Source organism: Mercenaria mercenaria, chromosome 16 (genome assembly GCF_021730395.1).
Source record: "Mercenaria mercenaria strain notata chromosome 16, MADL_Memer_1, whole genome shotgun sequence".
Taxonomy (NCBI): Eukaryota; Metazoa; Mollusca; class Bivalvia; order Venerida; family Veneridae; genus Mercenaria; species Mercenaria mercenaria.
The window spans coordinates 72,373,177-72,383,942 of record NC_069376.1 but is presented as its reverse complement, the minus strand read 5'-3'; the positions used below and the strand labels follow the sequence as shown (position 1 = coordinate 72,383,942).

The following is a 10,766-nucleotide window of genomic DNA, read 5'->3' as shown; positions in this document are numbered from 1 at the left end:
GGTGGCCATGTGGAGCAGCAGCAGGCATTTCTCCCTGACCACGCGCTTCAGCCAATTAGCCCCAGATGCGGCCAGGATTCCGGTACAGGTACCTCCATATCTACTGAAAATTTATGGAAGTTAGCTAGGTCGCTGGCGTCAGAAGGCATCTCCGGTAATACAAAGTTAGCATATGATACAGCTTTACGTTCCTTTACGGAGTTTAGATGTTCATACGGTATATCTCAGTTATGGCCAGTTCCCAAGTGGGTAATTTCATTGTATGTCGCCTGGTTATACATGAAGGGCTTATCCTTTAAAACGGCATGCACTTACTTGTCCGGAATAACCTATATTCATAAAATGCATGATTGGGACGATCCAACTAATTCGTTTTTCTTTAAGAAAGTAATGGAAGGTTTTAGGCGAAACAAGTCCCTTTCTGATTCTCGTTTACCTATAACCATAGAAACTCTTGATCGCATTTGCCAGTCGCTTCCATTTACTTGCCATTCTTGGTATGAAGAAATACTTTTTCAAGCTATGTTTCTTGTTGCCTTTTTTGGTTTATTCCGCATAAGTGAGATTGCATTTACAACAAAAACGCAATGCAATCGCCCGATAAAAACGTCCGATGTGTGTTTTGAAGACTTGGTGGTAAAACACTTGTTCATATACAGTTAAGGAATTCAAAAAACAACCAACACGGACCTCCACAAACGATTACGTTATCATCAATCGATAACAACAAATTATGTCCAGTTTTGGCGATTACTAGATACTTGTCAATAAAACCTACTTGCAATTATTTGTTTTGCCACGCAAATGGACTTCCGGTTACAAGATATCAGTTTGCGTCTGTTTTAAAAAAGTGTACTAATTATTTAGGTCTTCCTTCTAGCAGGTTGTTGTCACACAGCTTCAGGATTGGCGCTGCGACATACCTTGATTCAAAAGGAGTGCCTCATGATATTATTATGAAAAAAGGCAGATGGGCATCACATGCCTACTCAGATTACATTCGAAAATAATTTATACCGTTTTCCCTGCTCTCTTATATATGTTTTCAGTGATTTGGATCGTGGGCTCTTCAATCCCATTTTGGGCTGAAAAAAGGGCACTTAGAAGATCATCTGTTAACATTGGTCTGGAGGATCGGCACTGTCGCGTGTTCTGGTTAACCCGGAGAGGCATGACCTGGAATGAATTATTTCCCTTGATTCATGAACAGCTCAGAGCAAATTTTTACCCACCAGACGTCATTCTTATCCACTGTGGCGGGAATTCGATTACAAGGGTAAGAAAAGGTTCTTTAGTCAGGGTTATCAAGGAAGATATTTCAAAAATTCATTATCTGGTCGGACATTCAACATCAATTGTTTGGTCGAGCATTCTACCAAGACTTAACTGGTTCTCTGACCGTCCTAGCAGCTTAATTAATAGTGATATCAAATACGTTAACAGAGCAGTAGCTCGCCAAACATTGTCTTTAGGTGGTCGGTGGGTAAGAAATGCTGAAATCACTTCCGATACCCCAGGGCAGTTTAGACATGACGGGGTGCATTTGTCTGATATTGGATCCGACATTCTTTTACTATCTTTTAAAGACGTGATTGAGGCTGTTATTTCTGGGAATAATAAGGCAACCTTTGACTAGATTTATAACTAGGTATTCATACTTTGTTTCCGTTCGTTTAATTTTCTTCTATTTATAGCTATACTTTGGGCAAATTTTACTAGAAGTAAAATATTAAGTGGCCCTCAACACACTTCGTGCATTTCGGTATGGCACATTGTAAGTCTCTTTCACTTTTGTGACATATATATATTTCGTCAAACAGAACGTCATCATCATTATTTAAGAGAAGTTGTTGAGCATCTTGGCCTCTATTTCTTAGTAGTTGTTCCTGCCTAACTCTATGTACATGTATTTCCCCCTTACACCGTTTAGTGCAGGTCTAGCTTATTGAATAGTTCTGCACCCTGGCGTTGGCTATTCGGTCTCTATGCACCTTGGCTGGAGACTTTTCCTATCATATCCCATTTCATCATTGTTATAAGTCTTACATGTGCCATGATATTTCAATTCTTTTAGAACTTGCTATCTTATATAAATTTAAAAAATAAAGTCACGGCCTTATTCCACTGAATAAGATTTTGTTATTTATGTTTAATAGCCAGAAGCGACGGTCATCACTTACTTGTTCAATTAATTTCAAACTTATAAAGTTGTCAAGTTTCTCTGGTTAAGTCTGGCTCTCATCTTTGGTAAGTGTTTGACCGTTGCTTCTTATATTCAGTCCCTACTAATAAAATAAGGTAACCTACCTCCTTAAGATATGATTTACGATAAACCTAAGGTAAGACTAAGGTAGCGTTATTCAGCTATCTCCAAACACCTCTCAACGCCCTCGTAAAACGCTCGTAACTTAAGGTATTGTTAGTTAGCTACAATATCGTAAGTCATGGATAATCCATTTAATGACGTCATTTTCGACCAACTGCACGTGTATCTGATAGCCCACAAGCTGTGTATTGCTAAACACCATCGGAAATATGTCCACATTAAGTGGATTTTATCCCTTGCATCGGTATAATGTCTACTAAAACGTATTAACATTTCATCAGACTTTTTATCGTAATAAAATGAAAACAATTGTCTAATATTTATTCAGCGATGACTTCTATAATCGCTCAACTTAAACTTTTGGTCACATATACCAAGTTTTGTAAGGAATGTACGGTATTTTTCTAAGGTATTCAAAGAACAAATTTCACATTTAATTCCATTCAAAGAACCTTTCTAATAAACAACTTTTCAACTGTATCGACCTTGCTTAAAATACCCAACATCTGTGCAGGAGTATTTTCAACACAATCTACTGTACCGATAAGGCAATAAATACTGTTGGAGTTTGCAATAAATAAGGTCAAACTTTTGATGAGAAAGTAGAGTTTCACGCCTTTTTCTGTAATAAAAGTAGTCAGTTTACTGCATTAGTATTCCTGTGTTCCTTACAAGTCTTAAGTCTGTTCTCCTCAAATGCCTGACAACTCCCCTTCATAAATCATAGATGGAGATTGAATAAGTCTTTAGCCAATCATCACTGAGAACATGAACGCCTCGCCCGGTATTCGAACCGACTTTGAGATCCTGTATGTTCTAAATATTATGTTAGCTGAGCGGGGATGTGCGTGTAGCGTTCAATATAAAAATCAATATATCTTTAATCTGTATACTAGTATACGTTTAAGTCTGTTTTTAATCATGTAACTTTCTCAGGAGGCGACTCTTATTGTGAAATATTTGCCGTCAAAAAATAAATTCATGTTGTTCCGGCAGAAGTGGTTCTTTGTAACTTATATAGTCTTATATAGTCTTGCACAATGCAGTTCCTTTTGTTGTGGGTCAGTTCAGAAAACAGTAACGGAAACATATTTCAGTCTCACCAGTTATTACAGTTCGCGGGATTTCAGTAATTCTATGATAGGAATTTTCAACTAAATTTGTGCTATAAACGCAACGTGTTTCGTACTGCTCTAAAGCTTGATAATGTTTACATTTTTTCAAACACCATTTGATGAATAGAATCCGCCAGCAAATATATACAGCAGTAACTGTAGTAAAAGCCAAGTTTTCATCAATTTATACCAAATACTTTTTGAGCTAAGCATGTCACAAGGTGAAAGTGTGCATTTCGACTCTCTCAGGGGTCTTAACACTGGAAATAGGGGGCGGAGCTAGTCGAAAGAATAGAAGGTTTCATCAATTTATATGAAGCACTTTTGGAACGAGGCGCGTCACAAGATGAAATGGGCATTTTTGACTATTTCAGGGGCCATACCTCTGGACATAGGGGGCAGACCAGACGAAAAATAGGAGGTGCGCAAGTTCATATCATGTTAAAGACTCATGCAAGAGTTCATCAATTCATATCAAAGCTAGGCGCGTCACAAAATTCCGACGGACAGACGCACAGACGGACGCATGGACAAACACGGACAAGACCAAATATATATGCCCCCTCCACTCTGTGGGGACACAAAAACCGGTGCGTTTTCATCTATGAAATAAATTCATGTTCGTCGACAGGATCGGATGGAATGAGTCGGAGTCGATCGTACAACTTCAATAAATATATTTCCACCAGTTTCAGAGTGGTACAGTAAGAAACAACAGATTCATCTTCAGATATGTTGAAAAATGTATTAAGTTTTTATATGCTACGAGAACGCTAAGGGGTGGATTTTTCAGCCTCAACTTACGAGGCCATTTACGAAGTGTCGTAAATAACGAGGCTTTCGAGATAGAGGAAATATCTGCTACGAATACCTTACGAACCCTTTACGAACATCATAGGACTTCAGGTACCTTCGAGATAGTGGCCCCCGGTTGCCAGCACATGTTATTGTAGTGTTCTAAGATCTGATTGGCATCCATGAAACAGTCGTCAAAAAGGAGATCGAAGGCTTTGATGATAAAGTTATATCAAATGATTTAGACACCAAGATTGCCATATAGCGGGTAAACTAAACATACACTGGAAAAGAATACCTTGAAATTGTGTTTTGTATTTAGTGTTCTCTTTGCATTTGATATACAATGATATCCCATTCTATTTAGATTATACTGATTATAATATTAATATTAGTATTATTTATGATTGTGCTATTTTTACTTTGATTAACTTTAAGTCTACGAAAACATATTTTTCCTCTCCATCGTCCGTGAAACAATCTTTACGTTTGCTAAAGATGCTAAACACACCTGTTTCCGATATCATCAAGCTTGTGTGCCTAAGATAACATGCAAGATTGAGATCGATAAAATGACAAATCACCCTGTCATTGTCGTCGTAATAGCTACGTGTCACTCTTTCCTTGTAACAAGTTGGTGAAGCTTTGCTTTTAATTTTCAAACAAGTAAGTGAATTCTAATTTTTGTTACCTACTAGTGTTAGTTATTTATTCTTACTAGATTTCTATCATAATATTTCATTTTCATTTTATCGTATTGAAAATTTCACTCAATAGAGAATAGTGTTACTCAGAGAATTAGGCAAAAATACTTCTTTATGTATAACACAACTTGTTTTATGACAAAAAGCATGTATACAGCTCTTCTTAAAATATTCACATGGTGTTAGTTTTAAATGGAAGAAATGTGAATAAATGCATAGAATAACTTTACAGAATGAGTAATAAGTGACATTTCTAAAATTAACCGGAAGTTCACAAATCGATCAATAGACCCAGTTTCTATATGAATTTTGATTGCATCATTCTACATTTTAAGCCTACTGTTTAATGTTGGATGTAAGCGATAAACTTTTTCCCTTCCCATAGACTTTATATGTCCTAACAAGGGTCATAATCTACGGCACGGGGACCTACAAAGCGAATTACACATGTATATATAATATTTTCAACTATATTGTATCATTATATTTCAATCTAAAGCGCAAACATGGTTTTAAAGGGGAATATGAAAGAATTGGCAATATTTCTTATTAGAAAGAACTAAGTGAAACATTAACACTAACGAAAAAAGTATCAAAATAGGACTACATACTAAAACGATATAGCCATTTGAATACCACTTATGTACTCGAATGGCAGCCATTTTGGGCACAGTGACATCATCAATTATTCCTTATATAGGTATTACCATGATTATATGGAAATTCAGTGAAAAACAACTAAGAGAAACATATTTTGTGGACCATAATATAATATGAACCTTAGTATGTGTGTAAAAGTGTATACCTTAAATTTAAGCTCCATGTTTAATTGTATTTAACATAATGTTGCCAAACATGTATATACAATATTTGGTAATGCCCATATAAAGAAAGAACGATGACGTCACTGCGCCCAAAATGGCTGCCGTTTCAATAGTTGATAATATTTAAATTTTCATATCTTTTTTGTTTGTAGTCCGATTTTCATAATTTTTTCGCAAGGGTAGAATATTCATTTTTTTTTTCTAAATATATAAATTGTCAAATGTTGAATATTCCCCTTCGTTGATTCGTTCAAGGACGTCGTTTTTAACGCTTGATTCTTGTTATATTTTCTTAACTTCGTTCCGATATCAAGGGAAAAGGGGGATGTCAGTTGCATTTTGGATTTTTACTGGCCCTGATCGCCGAAAAAAAGTGATGCTACTAATATTTCATAAGAAGGAAATTAGTCACAACTACTGTTGAATTAGTCACTTGTATCTATATGATATGCGCTACCATAACGCTACCATAACACAGGAACCTATTTATCAAAAGTGATTTCATTACCTCCTGACATAAAGAGAGATTTCCGTTTACATTGAAAGTAATATTTATACCAAAATGATGGAAAAAGTTAAGCTTTTTTCTTTGTATTCAAATATTTCTTTCACACACTGCACTACGTCTGATTTCATCATGTTTCATTGCATTCACTCTTATCGTCAGGACAAAAGAAAATCAAGAACAAAAAGGGAGATAATTTGAGAATTATTTAAGATAAAGTCATGTCGGACGGATAGGACGAACATACGGTCGAAAGGACTGTAATATGAAATAAGGCAGTGCCTCAATCGGGAATCGTTACAGTCCATCTGCTTGCCCAGAAATATGCGTTGGTAGATTTTGGAATTTAAAAAAATAACAATACTGCACATATTTGTACTGATGTGCAAGATGTTGCGGTTCGGACAAGTTAATTGGACGCTTACTACGCAAAAGGAAAAAGCGTATTCTTCCAAAAAAGTCAGACGCTCTGTCACGTGTCGGAAGACCACATTTTTTAATTCGATAGTATATCTCATTCGGTATATGTCGCATGTTACCGTAGACGAAAATCCCTATTACTATGTCCCCATGCCTCTCATGTTACACAACTCGTACTCGCAAGACGGTTTAAGTAGCTTTTTACTAATTGGTAATTTATAAGTGTGCATGTTTTACAATATTTCGAAGATATAGTGTTAATGAAACAGAGGGGTACTTATGTTTATTTATATTACATTTCAGGATGTCTGCGAATTACGAAAGGAAAATAGTCATTGTTGGGAAAACCGGAAATGGCAAGAGTTCTCTAGGGAACGTTTTACTTGGAAGGCGTGCGTTTGATGAAGCACGTAGCTTTAATGCTATCACTAAAGAATGTAAAGTGGAGACAGATAAGGGAAATGTATCGATTGTTGACACTCCTGGTCTTTTCGATAGCGATGGAGAGAAAAATTTTGTAATGCAAGCTTTGGAGGTCCAAAAGGCAATAAAACTTTGCCCAAATCCCCATGCCTTTCTTATTGTGCTAAATGGATCCACCAGGTTAACGCAAGAAGAGTTGTCAACTATTGATGTCCTTCGCATTATTTTCGGTGAGCAGTGTTTGACAAGGGCTATCATAGTTTTAACGCATATTGAAAATAATGAAGACGAAACGCAGCTGAGAGGAAGGTTCGGCAAAAGTGACGGAATGAGCAACTTGATTAAGCAGTGCGGAAACAGGTTTGCTAGAATAGACAATAGAGAACCAAAACCTGAGCATAAAGAACGTATCAACAGTCTTGTGGATCAGGTATCTCGGGCAGGAAAAGTCAGCTTCAAGAATGAATTTCTGTATGTACGTGAGCAGGTGCTTCAAAAAGCACTTAAAACCCATGATAGTGGAAAAGTACACGAGCAAATTAAAAGGTTGTCTGAGCAAATCAAGCACGCTGAGGAAGAGGAGTTTAATAGAAAATGCTGGAAGGCAGCAGGTGTGGGTGCGGCAGCAGGCGCGGGTGCGGTTTGTGTTGTTGCAGGGATAGCTTATCTTGGAGGAGGCTCTGAGGCAGTTGCAACAGTGGTTACAAATCCTGAAACGGCTCAAGTGGTAATTGAAAAATCTGTAAATGTTGCAACAGGGATGATAGGTTTTATAAGTTCTGCTCATTGACGAGTTTTCTTTTAACTGATACTGACAGTGAGAACATCAAAATAGTTTTACCGCTTGAAACACTTTGTATGTGAGAGGAAAATTATCTACAGTTATCTACATGTAATCCTATTCGGTATTTTTCTGCAGAGCGATCTTTTGTTGTTGTGTTGTTTTTGTAGTTGTTTGTTTTGCTTGGTACATATACACGGACAGGGGCTTTCATGCACTTAATGCAAACTTACTGCTATTTATTAGAGATACGTTCGAGTCAGAATACGACACAGTTCCATTAACATCTGTTCAAAAATTCTAACAAATGTACAGAACGATTCACTTCTTACTTTTAATCCGCCAAACCTATATTTAAACCAGTAGTACATCATGCTAATTCTGCTTACCAGCTATAGGCTTATGTATATGTTGGCCTTAACCTAGCCCCTGACTGGGGTAGAAGGCGATTGGAGGGGAAGGGCAAGAGTCTGGGGAGTGTTCCGGAACCGCGCTGAATCCTGATTGACTTATTTTATGTCTACAGCTGTATGGGTTCCTGAAGTAACCAGCTACTTTATTGTGTTTAATAGTTTAATTTTGGTTAATATTTCCCGGGGAGGATCGACCCCTAATGTTGAAAAAATTTGGGCCAAACCCATTTGCTTATCTATATTTTGTATGTATAAAGCAAGCTATATTTATGTTAATGGATCTGTTGTTCTTTGTATGTATAGTTGATTGTAACTGACTCATAAATTCTATAAATGTTGAATGGTAGATGATTAAACCTTTCTGGACAGATTTTGCCAAAACAATTTGGGTGTTTTTGTTGCTGTTGTTGTTTTTATTTATTCTTTACAAAACAAAAATGCTAATTAGGCTATAGATATGCCTTACGACTGGTTGTGTATTTAGGGTTGTGAACATATCTTCAGTCTCAATCTCACTGGCGTCCGTGACCGAGTAGTTAAGGTCGCTGACTTCAAATCACTTGCCCCTCACAGACGTGGGTTCAAGCCTCGCTCGGGACGTTGAATTCTTCATGTGAGGAAGCCGTTAAGCTGACTTACGGAAGGTCAATGGTTCTACCCAGGTGCCAGCCTGTGATGAAATAATACATGGAGAGGCTTCTGGGGCCTTTCTCCACTACGAAAAGCTGGAAAGTCTCCATATGATTATGTCATAATGACGTTAAACCAAAAGAAAAAATCAAGAAAAAAAAATATTCTAAATAATACGCGTTCCTCGTAAGACCGAACCTTCTAGAGCTGTGACAATATTTGAACCTATTTCATACTATACAGTATAGAACTTTGATAATTTGTAGAATGTTACTAAACTGAAAATACTTGATATATCTTACACTAAGTACAGCAACTATTCTATAACTCTTCTTTTCACATACTACACTTAAAACATACGACACTGAAGCGCATTAAAATTAAGTTCGTATTGGAACATTAATTCATTTTTTCAAATGTATATTATTGAATAAGTAGTTAAAATGTAAGTGAAGTACAAAAAGAAAAGGTCCCTTTCAGATTTCGCTTTATATTGCCATATTTTTATGTTATAAAGGATTGAAAGACATTAAGAAATAGATGTGGAAACGAAAAATATGTGACACGAAAAATATCAATTACGTAGGCCAGTGTGAATTCTAAACACCTCGAATATGACTATGAAATCACGAAATAAATGCTGTATTAAAAATCCAATCATATATTTTTAACAGCAAATATCATACAATCCCGATAGCGGCAAAATCTAAATTTCTTTAACATAGCATGGTTTCAATTCTATAGCGATGTAGTTTAAATTAATGTCTGAAAAGAAAAGGATTTAAGAGCTACAACACTTTGACGTCTTCTCTGTGACTTTTTGGCAACATTTCGGCAAGGAAGATATAGGAAATCAACTGAATCTCTCGTATCCTTTCTTTCGACCGGCCCGTATAGTGAACCAAGCATTTTTGTACATGAACTGTGAATTTCACAACAAAATAAGTGAATGAAGTATTGCCATGCAATACTAAGTATCCTACTGGAAGGCACCTAATTTTCTCTACTGCAGTATAACATAATGAACTGTCAATAATGTATAAACAATATTGTACTATATATATATATATATATATATATATATATATATATATATATAACAAAACACTTTTATTAAAATTTGTATATATAAAATCCTACAGTTGTTTTCATATGGCATTTTGGCTGATTATCAAAATGGTATCATACAAGTTATTTATAGTAAAAACAAAGGGAAATTAATTTTTTTTTTAAATCTATATAATATAAGTCCACACAAAACTCGTTACCAAGTATTAAAATTGGATGTAATATGCATGTTGTACCACAGAAAACCAGAAAACTGGTCTCGAATTTCCCTATGGCCTGTAATAAATAAGTTACGTTATAAGGTATTTATAGTAAAATAAAGGGACATAATTCTAAAAATAATGGTGCCTCGTGGTGGTGAACATTTGTGCCAAGTTACACCAAAATCCCTCCATGCATGAAGAAGAAATTCTGCGGACAAAGTCATTCTTGAATTTGACATTTGACCTCTAAGTGTGACCTTGACCTTTGACCAGGGATCTGGTTCTTGCGCACAACAATCCGTCTCATGGTAGTGAACATTTATACCAAGTTATATCAAAATCCCTACATGCATAAAGAAGAAATATTCCATACAAAGTTATTCTTGTACCTGACCTTTTGCCTCTATACTCTATATGTGACCTTGACCTTAGACCTAGGGATCAGGTTTTTGCGCAAGACACTCCGCCTCATGGTGGTGAACATTTGTGCCAAGTAATATTAAAATCCCTTGGACTGTTGAATTACAGACTGGACAAGAAAAAGTCCTTTTGGCCTTTG

At 36.2% G+C, this 10,766-nt stretch overlaps 1 protein-coding gene across 1 annotated transcript; it reads left to right on the top strand.

Annotated features, from left to right (window-relative positions):
- The first annotated feature begins 4,689 nt into the window (after positions 1 to 4,689).
- Positions 4,690 to 8,608, top strand: LOC123540885 (GTPase IMAP family member 9-like). The gene is made up of 2 exons (XM_053525762.1): positions 4,690 to 4,902; positions 6,993 to 8,608. The coding sequence occupies exon 2, from the start codon at positions 6,994 to 6,996 to the stop codon at positions 7,900 to 7,902; it is 909 nt and encodes a 302-aa protein (XP_053381737.1). The 5' UTR covers positions 4,690 to 4,902; position 6,993; the 3' UTR covers positions 7,903 to 8,608.
- Positions 8,609 to 10,766: the final 2,158 nt, after the last annotated feature.